The following is a 20,948-nucleotide window of genomic DNA, read 5'->3' as shown; positions in this document are numbered from 1 at the left end:
AAACCGCGAATCGCAAAGGCACAATACACAATGTCGTGATTTTACGTGTGACTCATCGCGTCATTTTAATTCTAACCGTTGCATTATTATCATTTTAAAAAGTTCGTGATTCATCGCGAATAACTGACTCATTTCTTCAAGATTTCGGAACGTATACCGCGAGGGTTCCGCCTCGAGAATGCAGAAGGTACAAGTTAAGCCATTGCAGAATTCACAATACCGGGGCATCGGTTAAGGTTTTGGAACCACGTTAAAAAGGGTTGCTAATGGAAGCGAGTTTGCTCCCCATATGCCAGCGACAGATGCTCTTCGCCGTGTCGGAAGTAGAGTCATATCTCAGGTGCCATACGCTTCTTTCGTACGCATTATTCAAAGTCGACGCTAATAATCAACATCTGGCTCACTACGGCCAATAAATCAAGGTTTTATAAAATAGGAAAATATTACCTTGTCCAGGGCTTCGGATGGATCTCGACCGAGATTTTGGTTTCTTTTGAGTAACGAGTTATTTACCTTATTTACAGCCCCATTAATCTATACGTATTTTAGGTACGGCTGCGCGCGCATCACGGATTTCGAGAATCGATCGTAAACTCGCCGTTAAGGTTATTTTTACCTTTTCGAGATTAAATGTTCATACCGGAGATACCTTTGAGACAAGGATACTTCTTTATTCCCCTCTTGCAGCCAGATCACGTCGCGAAAATAAATAAGAGGCGGAAACTCCGTAGACGTTGACTCCGTTTTCAGGGCTACGTATGTCGCGCGTGGCGCCCCCACCTCGCGTTCCGGGTACTACCGCAACTTTGAACTTTGTCGCGCGGCGCGCATGCGTCACTCCGCATTCCTCGGGCAATCGCTCGCTTCGATCCAAAATTTTGGGTCCTCCCGCGAAACACCTCCACCCGGCATCGTTAGATTTAACTCTTAAGATAAAAAGTACTCGTTATTTATGACAACCCAGGGTGCTCTTCGAGCCGCCTCGTGTCCTCGGACGCAGTGCGAGACGTTCTCGCGACGTTCGCAACGAGCCCGATGGGAAAAGAAAAGGCAGAAGAAACGTTTGATCGAATCCCACCCCTTCCCACGCGATTAGCCCACATCCACTCGGCGTGGTCGCGCGCAACGCAACTTCCGAGTGGGCCGCTCGGATGCGAGGGCGGGTGCGCGTGCACCGAGCCAAGGACCGCGGGCCCTGCATCGCGTCGCCGAAGGGCGGGCCACCGCGGCGGCGATCCGAGTCCCGCCGAAGTCGGCCGAAGTTGGCCGAGCGAGCGAGGGAACCCGCGTGACCCGCGGACCCGGCGGGTGAGTCGTCGCTCGGCCGGTGCGCGACCCGAGGCCAGTCCCCGCCGGTCCTCGGCAGTCCTCGGGTGTCCTCGGAGAAAGCGAGAGACGACGCTCCGCAGCCTCCGCGCGCGCGCGCGAGAACCGACAGTATTCGGAGAACCGGTGCCCAGGAACGAGCCGACCCCGACGGAGCGGTGCGCGCGACCCGAGCCGAGGCCCCGCCGAGCACCTGCTCGGAAGAGAACCTGCCGGAGAGCCGAGTCGGAGCTGCGCGCACGGAAGGACTCCGGCAACAACATGGCCACCGCGATCGACGACCGGCAGGAGCTGCTCGAGCAGTTTCAAGCGGTGAGCGAACCGGCTTCCTTTTTACCTACCCGGACGGCAGGTTCGCGGTTCCTTATCGATCCTGCGCTTATCGCGCGGCCCGCGTGGCCTGCCTCCCGGTGCCGCGTGGCGAGGCCGACGGTCCTGGGCTTCCTGCCAGGACTCTCGCGAGCGCCTGCCCTTTTCCCCGAAGGGATGGGCCCGCTTCTTCGAGGTCGATCGAACCTTTTAAACGTCCCCTCTTTCCGCTCGCTTCTTCGCCTCGAGCTCCGATATACGCATTAAATTGAAAATATTTTATTTCCTCGTCAAATTCCTACCTGTCGGGACGAGACGGGTATTCCCGGTTTCGGTCGCCGGCACCCGCCCTTTCGCCCCCAAGATGACCGCCTTATCGCTCGATTTCAAGGCCACGTTGCGGTACTCGGCGCTCGAGGGATTCGAAAGGACCGATCGTGCCTGCCGACGATTCGGCTAGAATTCACCTCGCGATTATTCGCGAACTCGCTTCATTTTCGATACCTTCTCTTTCGGCGAGGCGCGCGCGTGGTTTACGCAACGCTCCGGAAAAAGTAACCGGCGCGTTGCTTTTATCGCTCTTCCGGATGCTCCGGCGGTTCCGGGGAAACCCCCGTACTCGAACTCCCGGGTGGACGAAAAAATCTTTCCGGGCCGCGAGCGCGCCGCCGGAGACCGAGGACACGTGCGATCCTCGAAACCTAAATATTTACCGTGCGGGGCCGGCGTAATCGCGGTATCGTCGAGACGTCTCCGGCAACTGTTCCAACCCGAAATTCGGAAACGCGTTCCTTCGACGCGGCCACCTTTCCGACTTGGAAGCGAGTCGTTTGGTCGCTCTTACGAACGAGTTCGCGTATTCCCGGAGAGATAACTCCGAAAGGCGGAGGAACCACACCTTTGGACGACGTTGCCACGTTTACCCGAGCGCCTCGCGGCCGAGGAAGAGGGAAACGGGGGGCGTCGTCGACGACGAGCAAGTTATCGCGAAAAGGACGAGACCGAGAATTTTTCTCGTCGCCGGGTGTCGTTCCTGCGTTCCGCGTATCTTAATCCTATGCGCCACTCGCGCGGCATCGATTCGAGAAAGAGGTACGAATGGTTTTTTCGAATCCAGGCCACGACCCTCGCGGCCGCTCCTGGGCCGAGAGAGCGCGCGGGTGCGGACGTAAACTCGTTTCTGGACGTCGGGGCTTAACCTACGCTTAACGGATATCGGATTCCTCGGTCCTCCGAGGGGAGGGAGAACGCGCTCTCGAGACCAGGAAGCGTGCCCTCGCGTTATGTCGCCGGCCCCGGATTATTACCTCCTCCTGCCCCCGGCCTCCCTCCGGCTTTCGGTGCACTCCTGACCGGCGACGAGTCCGGGGGAGAGGAGGACCCCTTCTCCGTGTTTTTGCAAATCAAATGCCCGGCCACGTAGACCGTGGAACGGGAAGCGAACCGTCGCCGGAAATCGAGCCCGCGGATCGGAGGAACTTTTTCATTCCATCCGAAAAGTTGGTCCTGGGGGATTAATTTCGAGGGCCATTTTGGGGAATCGGGTGCGAGGGAGTTTTTCCATCGTTCACTTTGACAACCGGAGCAGGGGAGAATTTTGGGGAAAAATTGGAGCACGACGGGGAAGGAACGTTTTCCCCTCGAGGGTTCAATTCTCGTTCCGCTGACCCCTCACCTCGGGACGTCGGTGCGAATTTTTCCTTCGCGGGAGTCAACGACGATTTAAATCCCGCACACATCGCGGCCGTAAACGCTCGCCGTGGGCGACGCGGCGGGGACGGGGCGGACGTTACGCGGGCGCGTAGGGATAAATAGGGTGAACGAACGTCGACGGGGGCGCCGATCCCGAGCCCTTTGTGCCTCCTCTCGAGGGTTGAATTTTGACAGTCCCGGCCACCCTCGGGTGACCCCGTTCGAGGGATGAATTTTCGTTTAAAAACGAGGAGAGAACCGAGCTCTCGGCGACGGAGAACGTCGGAAGGCTGGGAAGTTGTTCCCCGAAGTCGGCAGGGTGCGGGCCGGAATTATCTCCCTTTGATCGCGTCGACGCTGCAAATTCATCCCCCGGCCTCGGGAGCACCCCCTCTCGGGTGGATTCTCGACGTGGCTCGGTTTTCAACCCCTTTGCGGCTGACGCGAGGGTCGAAAACGGCTCCTCGCCGGAGAAGAGAACGAATTTGCGCGCCGATTCGTGTCCCCTTCCGGAACGGGCGGAAACGCATCTCCGCGGTCCCCATATCACCGCGATACGGACTTCATGGAATCATCGCCGGAAGGATCGCTCCTCCTCGAGAGGGCGTGCCCGTTTAATTTTCATCCATACTTTTGTTTCTTCGCTTGATATTTATTTACGCCGCGCACTTTCCTCGGAAATTGTGCGTTTAGCGTCCGCACGGGCCGGATTGCGTAACCGCGCCGTGCCATTGTGGCCGGCTCGTTGAGCAATAATTGGAGCAACGGCATTGTTGGAGACTCCGGTTGCAAACGTCTCTATCTCAAGTAACGAGTCGTTTTTTACTCGGGCGCGAGATGTCTCCTCTCTTCTCTCTCATCTCCCTCTCTCTCGCTCTTCTCGCGCGGCTCGACGAAATTGTCCGGATTTAACGTCAATCACGAGCCGCGTTATTTAATCCCCCTAATTGATGTGTCCCGAGAGCGCGATTCACGAAATCTCGCGGCGATAAGAAAAAAAAAAAAAAGAGATAGAGACGAATCGGCAGGTTTGTTTTTTTCCTAAATTTTGCGTCTCCTGCCGTGACTCATCTCGCGTGTTCAAGGGGCCGCAGTTATCTGCGATGAAGAAGGTGAAAAAAAGTGACTGTGGGAGGGGAGAGTCGCGTCGAATACTTGGTTTTCCTCGCTCGCGTCGCTTTCCCCCCTCGGGTTTGGCGAAAGGGTTATCCCCTTAAAAAAGGCGGCGATCCCGTTTCCGCGTAAAAGTGCCGCACCGCTGCGTCCGAGAGTCACGTGCAAATTGCGCCGTCGTCGGGTTTTGTCATACGGTACAATGGAAACGAGACGCACACCCGGCGACACGCGAGGCCTTTCGAATCGGTTCGACAAAGTGGATAACGGAATGAGAAGCGTTGGGGAAAAAAGGAGGAAAAAAAATGAAAATCGTCGACCGTGCCGCGACGTTTCCACGAGGACGATCGATCTCTTTGCAACGCGAGAACCAACGTGGACGGTGATCTATCCCAAATACGGAGGAATCGAAAAAGTAAACAGAAGAAGGTAGGAGACCAGCGGGATAAATTATGAACCGAAGGTATGCTCTCGAGGTCTCTCGATTTTTCAACGCGGACGTACGTGAGAGGTTTCTCTCTCTCTCGCATTCCTTTTTAAACGGTTTAATGAAATTCACGGGATAAGTGGTGTATGTAGATCGCCGAGATTTTTCTCTTTTTTTTTTTTTTTGCGAACTATCCTTGAGGCGGCGGTGTCGCGGTTTCCGGGTTTGACGTCCTTCGGATGACGGCACTCCCAACTGACGGCGGTGAAATTTCCGGATGCGCGAGGTTTATTACCTTTTGAAAATCGGCCATCCAACTCGCCCGTCTCGTTTTTCCTCGGCACGGGTCGAACCTCGCGATATCCGCCCGTAAACCGGTGATAACGGCGCTCGATTCTTCCTCATTTTTCCTCCCTCGGGCCGCTCCGATTCCAAGGCTGGCATTCTCGAGGAAGTAGTCGAAGCGCATTTCTGCATTAATTTCATGCTCACGACTGTGAAATCGCTGCGGTTCGATCTCACGATCTGCAGGGGTACATCCCCTCGTCGCGCGTTTCCCCTCGAGGGTCGGGACTCGATGATCCCTTCGCGATCCCTGAAAAAAAAAAATAGTAACGAGGGATCCGGCATATATTTTTTTTTGCTAGCCATCGGAACATCCGCGGCGGAGTAACGATCGACGCGAACGCCTTCCTTTTCCCTTTCCGCGATGGATACTACATAATCGCATTATATCGCGTACCTGGATTTCTTGTGTAACTCCGCGACCTGGCTTTTGCCCCGACCCGGACCTAAATCGTGGAAAAATGGAAGATCGTCGCGTCGTCCCGTGATCTCGTTTAGCCGCGCCGCGATTACGTCCGCTTCGGCCGCGACGTCGTAATCCGTGGGTCTCGTCGATATCTCCTTGGGTCGAGAGAAATGAAACACGACGAGCGTTAATTCTCGGGGACTTTGTCGGGATCGTTGCAACTAAATTGACGGGATTTGTCGGGTTTATCGGCTTTATCGGCCGCGCAAACGTCGCATGACGCGCCGGTGGACCGGGCTCTTTGTCTACTCCATTTGTGGAGGGATTTCCGCGCTCGGGACGTTTTTCCTTGATCACGCGCCGCCCCATCTGCGGGGCCTATTTTTATCGCTCCTCTGCAGACGAGAGATTTAGAGTATCTCCTTAGGCCGTGGCAGGTGGAAAAATATTCCACGTACCCGTCGGTGCCTCGAGGAACGTCGAAACGGGGTAGATACGCCGAGAAAAAAAAATTCATGGAATCGAAGAACGAATTAACGAAATATTTCTTTGGGTCGGTGACATTTTTTTCTCGGTGGTCTTCGGAGGTCTGGCATCTCGGTAAAAGTATCTTCGAATGCTCCCTCGGGTCGGTATTCGTCGAGAGGCTCTATATTCGGAGCGGCGCACATTGGAGTCGGGTGGTCGGCGACCACGTGGCAGCCCCCTGGAGTGGCCGCACCACGCGTTGGCACGCGTCGCTTCTTCGGGCCCTTTTTGTCCGAAGGAAACCCCCGGTGGCCTTTCGGAAAAAGAGGGGCTCCTTTTTGCGGCCCCTAATTCGTTCCTTTGGAATCCCCGATGCCCGTTACGCGATACGCGATCTCATTCTCGCGCGCTATCGAACGCCGCGAGTCGGGGGAGAACTTTGTTCTCTTCGTCCACTTTTTCATTTATCGCGTCGAGTAGAGGCATTTGTCTTGCCATTGAAAAATAAGACCGACACGGTCGAGGGTCTCTCGAGATTAACCTTCGCTCCGGCGACTTATCGCGGCGCCCTTTCTCCTCTTTTAATTACCCTTTTCCCTCCCTCTCCCGGGATCGAGCGAGGCGGCGACTTCAAGAGATTTTCCCTCCTGCAATTAGCCGCGTTGTGCATCTCAGGCATCCGCGAGGCGCGTTCCGCGGGGCGGGTGAAATCACCGCCGAGATTGCCAGGGAACGCGAATCGATAGGAGCGACCGAAATCGCCGTGGAAATTCTTCCTAGGTGATGTCACTTCTTCGTCTCGTTTCGACCACTGCCTCCGAGCGCTCCCTTTTACGAGTCGAGTTCAAATACCGCGAACGACTGTCCTCGAGTACCGAGGGAAAAATCGAACGTCAACGATTCGACGATAAGTCCCGCTCGGAGGAATCGGGGGAAGCGTCGATTTATTTTATTTTCGACCACCGAGTTACGGGGGCTGCGCCGTTACCGATCGGCCGGCCATTACGGTCGCTAATGCCGCCGGGGACTTTCACTCGCGATATCGGTCGGCGCTCTCGTTCCCCGCTTTTCGAGTCACGCCCGACGACGAGGGTGCTCCATGACTTCCTTTGACCCTTTTCGCGACCCCGTCGACGAGTCGCGAGCCGTCTCGTTTTCTCTCCTTCCAGCGGAGAATGAGACGTTGTCTCCGTGCACGTGGCGCGCCTGACACTTGACCGTTCGTCATCGAAGCACGACAGAAGTGACGCGTCCGCGGCGCTCTAAAAATACCGCGGGTGCATCGCGATCGATCGCGACGTGAAACAACGAGGCGGGCCTTTCGGAGGGAACCGAGCTCGCGTTTCCTGGATTTCCGAACTCGGGAAAGGGGGCGAGATTTCGCGAGACCGGGTGTTCTCTTCTCAGGCGAATGGCGCACTCGGGCTCCCGTTCTCACGTCCTCCGCGTAAGAGGACGCGAGTCCTATCCTTTGTTGGCGCTCTCCCACGCTTGGCTCCTTATTTACGCGATGTCTTTATAATTGGCCCTGCCTCGAACTCCCCGGGATACGCCGAGCCTGCCCTTAGGGAAAGGGAAACCGGCGGATAAAGGACGATTACGTCCACGTTTATTTCGAATTAATTCACTTTCTCCTTTTTTCTTTTCCGCCTTCGTCGCCCTCGAGTTCACGACGCGGCGCAATTTTTCAAATCCACGCGACGCGAAATTTGGAAACATCGACCTTTCGACGTTAACCGTTGGTGTATTGATTTTTGAGAAATAACATTTTTACAATCGGATGTCGGGGAGCGCTCAATGGGGTCGGAGGGTCCGGAACCGAAAGCGGAGGGGCGTTTTTGACGCGTCGCGACGTCCTGGGAGAGCCGGGACCCCCAGGAGCGCGCAAACGACGTCGTGGGTACTCGAACGCAACAATGGGTCGGTCATTGGAATTTAAAGTACACGGCTCGCCCGGGATACGTCAGCCCGCGCCGCGAGCGGAGCCTTTTAAAGAGACGTCGCTTTTATAAGGACGGCGGGAACGTCGGCTCGTGCCCTAGAGAGAGGCACACGTGGGAATGAGCATAAATGCTAATTGAGTTCGACCTCGAATCTTTTTATGGATGCGCGGGTCCGCGCACCCGTTCTCGTTAAAAGTCGACTCGCGATCCCCCTTGGCCCGATTTTTGAGGTTAGGTCGGGACTCTCGCGAACGATCGCGCGAAGTGGGCGACGCTTCTCTCGTTTTCTCGCGCCGTGACGAAAGCCTCGAGGAGGGACCGACGACGGAGCGACGTCCGTTCGTCAGCGCCTTTAATTGCAACGTATGGGCAAAGTGACCCGCGGGTTTAACGCTCGCGTGATTCACGGATGGAGGAGGCGTCTCGACGTCCCGGAGTAGGATTTGCGCGCGCCGCGAATTTCCGAGGGATCGCGCCGAGGAGCTATTCACTTGGATTTCACTTGGAGTGCCGACTTCCATTGACTTCACCCGACGGACGACGACGCGATTCGGGGACAAGGGACGTTCGGTCACAAATTGTTACCCCCTTCGGCGATCTCCTGATTCCCGCAGGATTTCGAGCGTTAAGATCCGTGATTTCCTAAGCGAATATCCTCTCGGATCGCGCGATTATGCCCAAGGATTACGTGCCGGTGGATTAAGACCGTCTATCCCTTCTCACGGTCTCTCGTTCGAGGCGCCGTCGAGATTTTCATTTTGCCCCGGCGAGCCCTCGCGTGCCACTTTCCGGGGTAACGACTGCTAAGAGACCTTTGCGGGGAGTCGAGCGAAGCGAGGCCGACTCGCGATTAACCTGGAAGGGAGGAAGGAAGTCCGGAAATCGATGAGTCAGGGCGGACGTCGACCGGACCTTTCCGAAATATCGACTCGACCGGGAAGCCCCGCGCCTCCGGGGAGTCGAATTTCAGGAGGGGTCGAAATTGCGCTCTCAAAGAAATGCTTTAATCCGACGAGTCGAATCGCGACCTCGGCCTCCTCGGTTCCGCGGTTTTCTTCCTTCGAGGAGTCCTTTTTTTCTAAGAGGAGCAACGAGGAACTCGCATTCGGGCCGCTCGGCCAGGACGTTATACCGTTAAGCGCCTTCGGGAAGGAACGCTCCTCGGACTCGCTCCAACGAACTTGTCTCGGTACTTTTCCTTTTTTTTTTTTTCTTTCGAGGCGGCCGTAATTTATGCGCCGACTCCGAGATTCCCGGAGTCGGGGAGAATCTCGAGAATCCTCTCGATTTGCCGGGTCGCCGCGGAAACGGGAAAGGAAGACTCTCTCGACGCCGTTTCGGGCGGACGTCGGGACCCGATTGCGCGACAAAAATAGAGCAATCTCGAGTCAAGGGGCGCGACGTTGATTATCCGAATCGGCAGAGACAGTCGAGCGTAACGCGTCTCCGCTTTCCGCGATTGCGGCCGGTGAATCAGCCCTCGAGGGGGCGCGCACTTTGCGGGGCCCGGGAGGAGATCCCGAGATTGCAACCCTTCGCGAATCAATGAATTAAAACGCGGAATCCAGAAATTTTCTTCATATATTCCTCCGTGAAATATTTCGGAGTGGCGCAAGCGCTCCTACCCCGAGGAAAAGATTTCATCGAAAAAATGAAATATTTGGCTAATTCAAAGGATTATTCGATTTTTCGGTGGGATCGATCGTCGTGGGTTAAAGCCCGGGTTTGAAAGCCGTCGTTATTCCTCTCGCGAGCCCAACTACTTCTGCCCGATCCTGGCCGAGTTAGCGCCGGAGTTGCGCCTCGCTTGTTCCAAGACACAGACCGGGCATTGTCGGCGACGAAAGTACCTTACGTTCTCTTACGCTGCCCCGCGTAGACGCGCGCTCGCTGTTCGTCGTCGATCCAGCCGAACGAATCGAAAACGCGCGGTCGAAAGTTGCGACTCCGAGCGTGCCGAGGATCGGCAACTCGTCTCGCTCGGTGGGGAACGAAAGCGACAACGACGGAATCGGTCGCCGATTGCGCAACGAAATCGTCCTCGCCGTTTGCATACGATCTTCGGATCGCCCCCGTCTATCTAGGCCCGCGATAAGGCGGAGGCGTATCGGTTTCGTCGATTAATTGATTTATCATCGCCGACCTCAGCCTCGTTGGAGATGGCATCGTCCCGGGTGACGCTTTTTCTCGGCGCCGAGGCGTCGGAGGGGACGATTTTTCTCGACGCCGCGGAGGGGGTAGGTTACGTTGGGTTACGGTAGGTTAGGCCTTTTTGACTTTTTTCTTCCTGTTACGGGGAACGGGTAGCGCGCGATCCTCGGAGTGCGGGATCAGGTGCGCGATGCATGCGCCGACATTGATACCGCAGTCGAGCCGCCTTACCGCAAAACCAGTTGCAGCTGCATTACGCGGGCAACGAGGGGCTCGGGACGATTCACGCCGGGGTAATGCGGTTGCGTTGCGCCATACGCCGGTAGATTTGCCGCGGCGTAGATATACTTTCCAAGGTGGTTTTTAGATCGGCTAATCGCCGCGACGAAAGGAGCGCCAAAGGTTTGGCGGTTCTCGCTCGAGGTCTCGAATCGCCTCGGTTTTCCATTCGCGGCGGCTCGTCGTCGCGACTCCTGGAGGGGAGTTCTCCGAAAGCGCGTTATCCTCGGTCGTCCGGGAGAAAAGTGGTCGAAAAGAAGGGGGAAGAAAGGAGGACGCGAATCCGTTGCCCCGGGTCATGGCGCGAGGTCCTTTTTTACCCCCGCGCCGGCGCGGCGACCCTTAAACTCGGAACGAGGCTCGCGAGTTTTTCCCTTTTTCCGACGCGAGTTTTTCTACCTCTTTCCCGTCCAATGTTCCTTGATTAAACGGCCAGTTTTTCAGGTACACCTGTCCGCCGAGGAACGTCCGGTCTCGCGAAGGTCGCGACGCGTCGATTCTCCCGACTATGACTCGTCGCGGTAATGACGGAATTTTCAATGACCGCGTCGATTCTCGGGAAATGAAAAGCTGAATGTGGGACGCGTGTGTCACGCGAGGCGATTCATTCCGCGCCTTGGAAATGAATCACTTTAATGGACGAAATGTGAAAACGGCGCGAGTACGCGCTAAATTTTCCAGGATTAAATATCCGAAGTGTTTGGCGCTCAACGACTGGCCTACGTATCCTTGCTCTCGGTGAAGATCCTATCGGCAGTCGAGATACATTTTTATAGCGAGATGAGTCATTGCGCGCCCGTAAAGACGGATAGACCGAGAACGGCCCTGTGGATGTAGGTCGTTACGGAGACGCCGTGAAAAATCCATTTGCCATAATTCCGCCATTGATGGCGGCACTTTGCGCCAACGTCTTTTTCTCTCCGACGTAATTTTCAACTCGGCTGTCCAGGGTCTCGGATTCTCGCTTTCCGGATTCCAAAGTGCGTATCCAAGGACGCGCCTCTTCCTCCGACGCTCCGTAATCGACGCCTCGAAAAGTAATCGCACGCCTCGCGAAATTCGACTCGCTGGAACGGACGAGGCGGGAATTCGCGACACCCGGAATCGCCGGATAAACCGAGAGAACGATCGGTCTCGACGTTTGACGTGCGTGGTGTTTTTATTTAATTTTCCTTTTCCTTCCCTTATAATATCACTGCCCGTAGAGGGTAAAGGAAACGTCTCCCGGTCGGAAGCACCGAATTTCGCGTCCTTGACGAGCCGATGACCGTAATCCGGCGTCGAGTTAAAATCCGATGCAGTTTACGACCTCGACACGTATGTTTACGAGGCGAGAGGAAACGACGTTGTGGATAAAGGAAGTCGTATATTACGCGGAGGGTTCGTTGCCTTCCCAGAGTGCAGGAGGAGAAGATCAAGTGGCCCGGATTTGCCGATCCGGTTCTTGTCGGTCACTCGGTAGACCGACACTCGCGGTTTCTCCGGAAATATCGACGATTATTTTATATACGGAGGAAAGCTGGATAGAATTTTCTAAGAAAAAAAATATCCTCCTGGGTATCGAGGTGTCGATAAAATTATGCAGAAAAATTTCCCTGCCTCGCCTCGCGGCACTCCGGACAAGTCGAAGTCGTTTCTCTCCATCGCGCTCACGTGGCGGGAAACGTAGATCGCAAGAAGTCATCGAATTGCTCCGGGGATGACTGTAACGTTTTATAATAATACCCCTGGCGACCGTTTACATTATTTTCACGGGAAGAACCTGCCGCGTCGCGAACGGCCATTAAGCGGTAACGGGGAGTTCGTCCGGAACAAGAGACGGACTCGTTGTTCCATGATCTCGGAGCTCGACGACTTCGGTTAAACGACGTACATACCCCCTTGATACGCGAACCGTCCCCCTCGGTGCAATTAAGAGAGAGCGATCGTCCTCGCGCGCTACGCGGACTGCATAATTACGTTATCGAGCACGCAGTTTCGTAACGTCGTGCCCACTTTCAAGGAGATGCGCTTCTATGCGGCCCCTCTCCGATGCGATCGACCGATCGCGCAACGTTCGTAATTCGATGCATTCTTCGGGATTTTTGACGCATGTCATAACGCGGTACGCCGAAGCGACGTCGAACGTCACGGTAGAAGAATTACCCCCTCGACGAGTCGCGACCGCTACTTCCTCTTTCTCTGTCGTCATTAATTGTCCCTTTAACTTCTTATCTCTCGTTTCGACGTCGTAGATCCAAAAGGAACGAGAGGAACTCGAGGCCGATCGCATCCCAAGCGCGATACCGGGCCGGCCGTATTATCCAAACACGGTGAGGATAATTTTACAAGGTGTCACGTGCCTCAAAACGCACCTCGCGGTAGTTTGCAAACAATTGCCGCGACTATTCGTTATCTCCGTTGACTCGAAGGTTGCTATCACTCGTTCCTGAACTATTAAACGAAAGCGTGGCTCACGACGAAAGAGGATATCGTGCTTACGTTGGCCGATGTATGCCATCGAACGCGAGGACGCAACGATGTATACGCTTAATGAATACAAAAAATTCGTACCTCGTCGATCACCGGTGAAATTAAATCGAGACCCGACATCCTTGTCTACTCCGGAGATATTCGGTAGCGCCGATTTTTTTTTAAGCCTCGACGGGATTTTTCCTTAAAATTAATTTAGGACTCACCCTTGTAACGATGGCTTCTCGCGTCTCTCCGGATGACAATCGACGAGCCAGTCATTTCCAATGAGCGTCATCGAAGCCAAAGAGTTATTATCGACCCAGGTTGGAATCGTTTAGCGAACGAGTGCGAGATCTCGAACCCTCTCTTTCTCTCTCTCAGTCGCGACCGGTCGAGCGAGAGTCGCGGTCCTGGAGGGTGATCTTTGCCATCTCCGAGGGGAGTTCCCCAGGAGGACGTCGTCGGGTCCCGGGACGTGCACGGCCGTTTCGCTATTATCGAGTATCTGCGGACCCGATAAGGCTGATAAGCCTCGAGACCTTGGGCCTCGAGTGCGCCCGAGTTCCCGGCGAGAGTCGCGAGTGTCGGTCGTATCGCTCGACGGTCTTTGGAGAATTTGACGGTTTAACGGGTCCCTATGGAGATCCAGGACATCGAGAGGTGGGACGTCGTCAAGGAGTACTCGAAGGACTTCTCCTACCTCTTCGGATTAGTGAGTAGTCGGCGAGGCGCGGAGTCCTTCGGACCAGGGCGTGGACGATGGCGCCCAGGTGCACGATTCATTCCGGGATGGAAGCGATTAATCGGTGACCCAGCTGCGACTTCGGCGGAGGCATCCACTGGTCCGATATCGCGTTCCCCTTCGGGTCGTGGGACGTTTCGAATTTAATTTGCCGCATCGAGGGATCGATGCTCGCCCAACGAGCGACTCGGCGGGTCGGCGACTCGGGCGCGCTTTCGAGTGTTCTCTCGGTTGATACCCTTTCTCTCGTTTCCGCAGATCGACCAGAACGGAGATGGCTTCATCGACCTGACCGAGCTGCGGAACGCCTTGGACGTCTGCGGTTTCAAGATGCCGGGGTACAAGGTGCGCCAGATGATCGAGGAATATGACGACAAGCAGCGCTCCGAGCACAAGGGTCGACTCTCCTTCGACGAGTTCGAGAAGCTCTGCAAGGAGCTCAAGGCCAACGAGCTGGGCTCGACGTTCAAGCAGGTCGTCTCGAAGAAGGAGAATCTGGAAACCCTCGGAGGGATATCCGAGGCCTCCAGCGAGGGGACCACTCATTCGGTCCGATTGGAGGAGCAGCTCGCCTTCAGCGACTGGATAAACACGAACCTGGGCCACGACCCCGACCTCGACCACCTCCTGCCCATTGACCCGGAAGGCAAAACTCTCTACGACAAAGTCAAGGATGGAATATTGCTCTGGTATGAGAATCGCGCCAACCGGTTACCGAGATATCGGTCGTTTTCTCTTCTCTTTGCTTTTTCGCGAAACGCGTCGATGTCGGATAACGATATCCGACAATCCCGCAACGCCCTATCGACGTATCGATTCGCGCGGCTCTATCTTTCGATTCTATCTTTATCCGTGTTTGCGAAATTTCTTGGACTCTTTGACCAACTTCGATACTTTTCCAGCAAAATCATCAACCACTCGTGCCCGGACACCATCGACGAGAGAACGATCAACAAGAAGAATCTGACGCTGTACAAGAAGCACGAGAACCTGACCCTGGCCTTGTCCTCCGCCCAGTCCATCGGCTGCAACATCGTCAACATCGACGCCCACGACCTGACGAAGGGCTCCCCGCACTTGGTCCTCGGTCTTCTCTGGCAGATCATCAGGATCGGTCTCTTCAACCAGATCACGCTGGAGAACTGCCCGGGCCTGGCGACTCTCCTGCAGGACGGCGAACGCATCGAGAATCTCCTCAAGCTGTCCCCGGAGTCGATCCTCCTGAGATGGGTGAACCACCACCTCGAGAGGGCCGGAATCGCCAGGAGGTGCAACAATTTCCAGTCCGACATCACGGATTCGGAGATCTATACGTATCTGATCAAGCAGATCGCCCCGCACACGGCCGGGGTCACCCTCGAGGCGCTGATGGAACCGAATCACACGACCAGGGCGGAAATCATGCTCCAGCAGGCCGCGAAACTCGGCTGCCGCAGTTTCGTCACGCCCAGCGACGTCGTCAACGGGATCTACAAGCTGAATCTGGCGTTCGTCGCGAACATGTTCAACAATTATCCGGGCCTGGACAATCCGCAGAACACCATCGAGGGCCTGGAGTCCCTCGAGGAAACCAGGGAGGAGAAGACCTACAGAAATTGGATGAACTCCATGGGGGTGGCTCCCCATGTGAATTGGCTGTACAGCGATCTGGCGGATGGGCTGGTCATCTTCCAGCTCTACGATATCATCAAGCCCGGGACCGTTAACTGGAACAAGGTTCACAAGAAGTTCACCAAGCTGAGGAAGTTCATGGAAAAGCTCGAGAACTGCAACTACGCCGTGGAGCTGGGGAAGCAGATGAACTTCTCCTTGGTCGGGATCGCGGGGCAGGACTTGAACGATGGCAACAACACTTTAACCCTGGCCTTGATCTGGCAGCTGATGAGGTCGTACACCCTCTCGATTCTGACCTCTCTGGCCGGGACCCAGGGGAGCACCTTCGTCGAAAGGGAGATCGTCCAGTGGGTCAACACGAAGTTGCAGGGCGCCGGGAAGAGTAGCGGCATCAAGGGCTTCCAAGATTACTCCATCTCGGACGGGAAGGTCGTTATCGACCTTATCGATGCCATCAAGCCGGGGTCCGTCAACTACGACCTCGTCAAGGAAGGGGGAACCGAGGAGGTGCGACTTTCGATTGTTTCTCTTAATTTCAGCTGGCTCGTTCTATCGGAGGTGTTTGATTTAATTTCGATATGTGTTCGCAGGAAAATTTGGATAACGCGAAATACGCGATATCCCTGGCCCGAAAGTGCGGAGCGCGGGTCTACGCGCTTCCGGAGGATATAACCGAGGTCAAGCCGAAAATGGTGATGACGGTGTTTGCCTGTTTAATGGCGATGGACTATGTGCCCAACATGGATTCCGTTAAGCAGAACAACGTCAACAATAGTCAATAATGCCACGCCAACTTTCCGGGGCGGGATCTTCCCTGTACGCGAGAGCTCGTGACGTGACCGCTCGTACGTTTTTGCCGTCTAACCGTGTCGGACTACCTGTCGCTTACATTCGTAATTGTACATATTTAGATTAAGTTAGCTTATCTCGAAGTACGTGGAAGGGGATCAAGAGGAGCAGGGACAGTGTCTTACGAGTATCCCTCCTGATTATATCCGAATATACGTAGCGTGACGAATTTCCAGGAATGTCGTCGACTTCGAAAATGATCGATCACGGCCTGAAAGTTCGACGATTGCGTGCCGTTTTAGCTGTGAAAATTGACGGTATCCCTGCAAATTCGCTGCGTGGCCATTGCGCGTTGACTGGGTCGCGAGGAATTTTGCTAACAATGATGCGTTTTTCTTGCAAACCGTCGACTTTCTACGACGGATCGAAAAGTAATTAGATGAGAATTTTCTCTTGGATCATTGTGGCTTCAACTTTTCCATTTTACCCGCGGATAGGATTAGTATTAATTTTTTCACCGTAGGAATTTTTGTCGCGACTTGCGAGATCATCGAGAGCCGCTTTTCTCGGCTGGATCTCTCGGCGGTTTAATCGAACCGCTTTCCACGGTTTTTTCCGATCACGGGAAATAAGGACGAATCTTTACACCGTCGAGTCTCGTGATATTGTTAGTTTCCTTGGTGAGCGTCGTAAGTGTATGTAGTTATTTTACGCATACGCGCGATCGAAGCGAATCGCGTAGGTTACGGTCAGAGAACGTCCCGAGTTGATTGACTGCGCGACGAGTTTCTTTGCAAATTCTTCTTCCGTAGGCCCTTAGTACGCATATGATGCATACATATATTTATAGAAAATATATATATTTCGATAAGAGCTTAACGTCGATTTAAACGATAAATTGTAATCGGCTTTTGCCGCCTGCTTAAAAGTTCCACGAAACGGGCGATTTCTTTGACCGGAAAATCACATCGTCGATCAGACTTTTCTCACATTTTATATCATATGTCGTGTATAAGTAACTATACATAATATACGTAGAATATATACACACTGTATAAAACGCGTACAGTGTACGTGTAAGTTCTTGGGTAAAGTCTATGACCGAGCCCGCGTCATGAATTCTACGGAAACGTCGATTTTCGGTCTAGGTCGTCCGCGCTGTTAAGCGAACAACCGTAACTGTATCTTCTACTTTTCGAGATAAATGTTATGTTTCGTTGAGACGCTGCGTCGAATAAAAAAATACTTGAGATAATAATTATCCCGAATGCAATCCCAGGTAACGTTTATATCGGATATTTTTCAATATTTTATGCCATTAATTTGAAAATAAACCATTAGTGTCGGTAGAGACGCAGTTGCGGTCCTTTTGCTTTTGCACGGCACAAATCACGGGTAGAGGTGGACGCATGGATTTTCTACGTTCTCAAATAACCGAGATGGTGTAGAAAGGAGGAAATAGATTTTCCTACTTTCTCAGATTTTTTTAATCTTTTTTACGAGCGAATCCGAAGTTTCCACATACACCGAGAACGCGACGTTTCGTGCGGGCGTTTTTTTACGTTGTTCAGAGATTACTCGATGTAGCGATTTTGACGTACCTACTCGTTAAGACAATAGACAAAAGCAGGGAGTACAGTGTGCTGGATGCTTTTTCACGCAGGTTCTCGGAGAAACCCCGCGTTGAAGTTGATTCCGAAAAATGACGTGATACGATTACGAGTATATCATCGATCGTGCCTTGTGGCTGACTCGAAGAAATAGTGCGGTCAATACAACCGAGATGCAGACTCGAAAATCTTTTGATTCTCGCTGTTTCCGGGAAAGTTATTAAGTTTATCCATTCCAAAAATATGATTTTCGCCTAAACCACGTCTTACGTATCCAAGATCCATCACACTGCCGTTAATATCGTTATAGTATCTAAGTATAAAAATGTGAAAGAGTGTCGATGGTGACACAGGTCAAGGTGGGAACTTACTTTCCCATCGGAGCGTGGGCCACTTGCAATTTTTCCTACTCCTAAGAAAATGTATAAGTTCCATCGTGGCAACGTTGACGCAATCAATTTTTAAGACTTCTACGATTTTCCGTACGCGGAAACGCGCAGCGAATTAACGATAAGGAGAGAAACCGAGAGCGCAGCGACCACGGGAGTAGACGTCGCGTCAGGGACTGCATCGCACACGTAACTTGGTGGGATTACGATAACGGCGCGTGACGCGTTTATGGAGAGTTTAAAAAATAAGACGTTGAAGACTGCCGTTAATTCCGCGATACACGTATACCGGACGTAGAGCTATTCGGCAACTGTAAATCGCTAGCCTAAGTCGCGGAGGAGTAAAAAGCGGTCCTCGGTAGCGTAACGTCGCGGGGCGATAATCACTTAATCAGCGAATCACGCGAATTACTTGACATGTAGGACTCTGTAACAATTACTAAAGGATGCACCCAGTATATGCAGCGTCAACCCGAATAAAGTTACGCAAAGCGTAGCGTAATTCCAATTGACGGATTTTTATTCCGACCGATGGATCCGCGAGTCCTTTGTACGCCTCGCCTCGTTAAACGTAACGTTTGTACTTTTCACAGAAATCGTTTCGATTTACAGACTGTCGAGCAGGACGACGGGGACGACGGGAACGACGGTGGGATCGGAGATCGTCGGCGGCGCGTCCGCGGCAGCTTCGACGCCGATCAAGGTGACCATTATCTCGTCGGTAATCATGTACTTCTTGTTGCGTTTCATCCCCTTCATTACGGCTTCGGTCGTCGAAGTGGAGACGAAGGTATCGTCGCTTATGCTGATCCGACTCTCGGAGTAATTCTGGAAGGAATTGAAATCACGCGATTCGTTAAGTGCCCCGTGATTTATCTTCAGGGCACGTAAGGGCCCCTCGCTTTTTCGTCGTACCGCAAGATTCGCGCAAATTCTCCTCTTACCACGTTCACGTTGACCTTGTCGGGATCGGCCTCGAAGTCCCTGTCGCTTCCGAAGACGTAGTCGGAGCGGTACCGGCACCGGTCCATGTGTCGGGTCTTCTCGATCTCGAGGACGTTCCCCTCGGGCACGACGACGTCGGGAAGGACGAGAACGAAGTCGGGCTTTTCCCAGCTCTCCGAGGAGCCCACCCTGTCGCACGCGTAGCGGGTGATGTCGAAGGTGGTGGCGCAGTCGCCGGCGTATCCGACCTCCCGGTCCTCGAAGACCCCGTCGGGCCTGTTGGCCAGGTCGGCGCCCACGTGGAGCTGGCCGGCGATCAGCCTGATTATCCCCAAGGTCCACGGGGACACGGACTTGTCGACCAGCAGACTCTCTACCCCGTTCCTATCGAAGTTCATCTCGAAAGCCTCCTCGCCGATGTCCAGGGTCTCCGAGCTCTCGTAGGTGACGACTCTCGTGCCCTCGCTTATGTAGGACTCGAGATTCGTCATCTCGGGACCCTCCAGGTGACAGCTTAGGGTCGAGGTCCCCTTCGGCTGGCACTTCAGGTTGGACTTCATCCTCGAGCCCGTGTAGAGCCCCTCGTGACGTCTGATCTTCGCGGTCGAGTTGACCGACACCTGGAACGTGTACTCCGGTCCGTTCTTCCAGGTGTTCTCGTCCACGCTCAAGCGGGTCACTGAAATTTCGAAGAGCAATTTTTAATATCTCGGGGGAAACGTCGAGCGACGATCTCGAAATTCTCACCGACCCAGGAGGAACGGTATCAAAATGGCGATCATGGTGATGCGCGCACGGTCTCGCGGATTTGACCGTCTTCCTGATCTTACCGCCACTTTATAAGGTCCCCAATACGTGCCGCTTAACTCCGATTACGCCGTAATTTCCCTGACCCTCCTTTAACGTATCGCGCAATTAATGTGTCATTGGGCAAGGCCGCGATTAGCAATTACGCAGGAGGAGCTTTATTTACGAACCCACGTCGGAACCGAATTCGTCGAGTTTCCGGTAGGCTGCACAATCCTCAAGGGTTTGTCTCTCGACGGGCGTCCCCGAAAGAGGAACGTGTCCCTGCATACTCCTGGAAATTGGTCAAATTGCGTATCGCGATAACGTCTCTAAAATTCCTTAATCAAATTTTGCTCTCCAGCCTGGCACGAACCGCCTTAAACTACTTCCGCTCTGGACGCGCAGCCTTGTAAATTTAATCTCTCCTGCGAGCCAATCGCATCGCGAGGGATAATTTCGCTCGTCTAACAAGGTTTTAACATTCGGCAATGTCAAGTGACGGAAGTCATCGGCTAGATGATGAATTCTTGGATGGCTGACGAGACGAAGGCGTTCGAGTCAACGGCGAGGTTCAGTTTTGCTTCCGCTAACAAAACCGATACGATGTATTACGAACCGACCTGATGTATAATAAACTGTAAAATAATTAATGTAATAAAGCAACTTATTGAACAATGACAACGAGTACATTTAATTAGACGAATATGTCTAGCAAACCCTCTAATCGCTTATTCCTGATCCTTGAAAATCACTCGTAGATCTAAGGCACGAAACTCGGTGCCACCTCCTCGGTTGTCCTATGATGCTGATAGAAATCGGAAATTTCAGCCCCTAAAATTTTTGCCCGTGCCACCTCCTCGGTTATCCTATGTTCCTGTTACAAATCGGAAATTTCAACCCCTAAAATGTTTGCCCGGGAGAATTCCGTGCCACCTCCTCGGTTATCCTATGTTCCTATTACATCGCTAGCGATTTGTAACAGGAACATAGGATAACCGAGGAGGTGGCACGGACTTCTCCCGGGCAAACATTTTAGGGGTTGAAATTTCCGATTTGTAACAGGAACATAGGATAACCGAGGAGGTGGCACGGGCAAAAATTTTAGGGGCTGAAATTTCCGATTTCTATCAGCATCATAGGACAACCGAGGAGGTGGC

The 20,948-nt window shown here is 53.6% G+C and overlaps 2 protein-coding genes across 4 annotated transcripts; one reads left to right on the top strand and one right to left on the bottom strand.

The window, feature by feature from the left end:
- Positions 1 to 1,323: 1,323 nt before the first annotated feature.
- Positions 1,324 to 17,316, top strand: LOC105699706 (plastin-2). 2 transcript variants are annotated; one of them, XM_012424909.2, is made up of 4 exons: positions 1,324 to 1,638; positions 13,914 to 14,344; positions 14,558 to 15,776; positions 15,860 to 17,316. In XM_012424909.2, exons 1-4 carry the CDS (start codon positions 1,588 to 1,590, stop codon positions 16,049 to 16,051), a joined length of 1,893 nt encoding a protein of 630 aa, XP_012280332.1. In that variant the 5' UTR covers positions 1,324 to 1,587; the 3' UTR covers positions 16,052 to 17,316. The 2 variants fall into 2 exon arrangements, with proteins under 2 accessions (XP_012280332.1, XP_012280331.1); XM_012424908.1 differs by lacking the exon at positions 1,324 to 1,638 and adding an exon at positions 13,485 to 13,625.
- A 1,235-nt stretch (positions 17,317 to 18,551) lies between these two features.
- LOC105699708 lies at positions 18,552 to 20,428 on the bottom strand. 2 transcript variants are annotated; one of them, XM_023434394.1, is made up of 3 exons: positions 19,750 to 20,428; positions 19,002 to 19,681; positions 18,552 to 18,885 (listed from the first exon to the last, which is right to left on the bottom strand). In XM_023434394.1, exons 2-3 carry the CDS (start codon positions 19,560 to 19,562, stop codon positions 18,664 to 18,666), a joined length of 783 nt encoding a protein of 260 aa, XP_023290162.1. In that variant the 5' UTR covers positions 19,563 to 19,681; positions 19,750 to 20,428; the 3' UTR covers positions 18,552 to 18,663. The 2 variants fall into 2 exon arrangements, with proteins under 2 accessions (XP_023290162.1, XP_012280333.1); XM_012424910.2 differs by having other exon boundaries at positions 19,754 to 20,428.
- Between the last annotated feature and the right edge of the window lie 520 nt (positions 20,429 to 20,948).

The sequence above is a fragment of the Orussus abietinus genome, unplaced genomic scaffold, assembly GCF_000612105.2.
Source record: "Orussus abietinus isolate OABI.00-Male unplaced genomic scaffold, Oabi_2.0 scaffold10, whole genome shotgun sequence".
Classification (NCBI taxonomy): domain Eukaryota; kingdom Metazoa; phylum Arthropoda; class Insecta; order Hymenoptera; family Orussidae; genus Orussus; species Orussus abietinus.
This window is presented reverse-complemented; position numbering and strand designations above follow the sequence as displayed.

What these genes read in the sequence shown, in the direction of transcription:
- LOC105699706 (XM_012424908.1), top strand. Translation starts at nt 13,551, where the DNA reads ATGGAGATCCAGGACATCGAGAGGTGGGACGTCGTCAAGGAGTACTCG. An exon ending in TCTCCTACCTCTTCGGATTA is followed by an intron (nt 13,626 to 13,913) that starts GTGAGTAGTCGG and finishes TCGTTTCCGCAG; the next exon opens with ATCGACCAGAACGGAGATGG. An exon ending in AGGAAGGGGGAACCGAGGAG is followed by an intron (nt 15,777 to 15,859) that starts GTGCGACTTTCG and finishes ATGTGTTCGCAG; the next exon opens with GAAAATTTGGATAACGCGAA.
- LOC105699708 (XM_012424910.2), bottom strand. Translation starts at nt 19,784, where the DNA reads ATGATCGCCATTTTGATACCGTTCCTCCTGG. An exon ending in TTTGATACCGTTCCTCCTGG is followed by an intron (nt 19,682 to 19,753) that starts GTCGGTGAGAAT and finishes TCGAAATTTCAG; the next exon opens with TGACCCGCTTGAGCGTGGAC. An exon ending in ACAAGGTCAACGTGAACGTG is followed by an intron (nt 18,886 to 19,001) that starts GTAAGAGGAGAA and finishes AATTCCTTCCAG; the next exon opens with AATTACTCCGAGAGTCGGAT.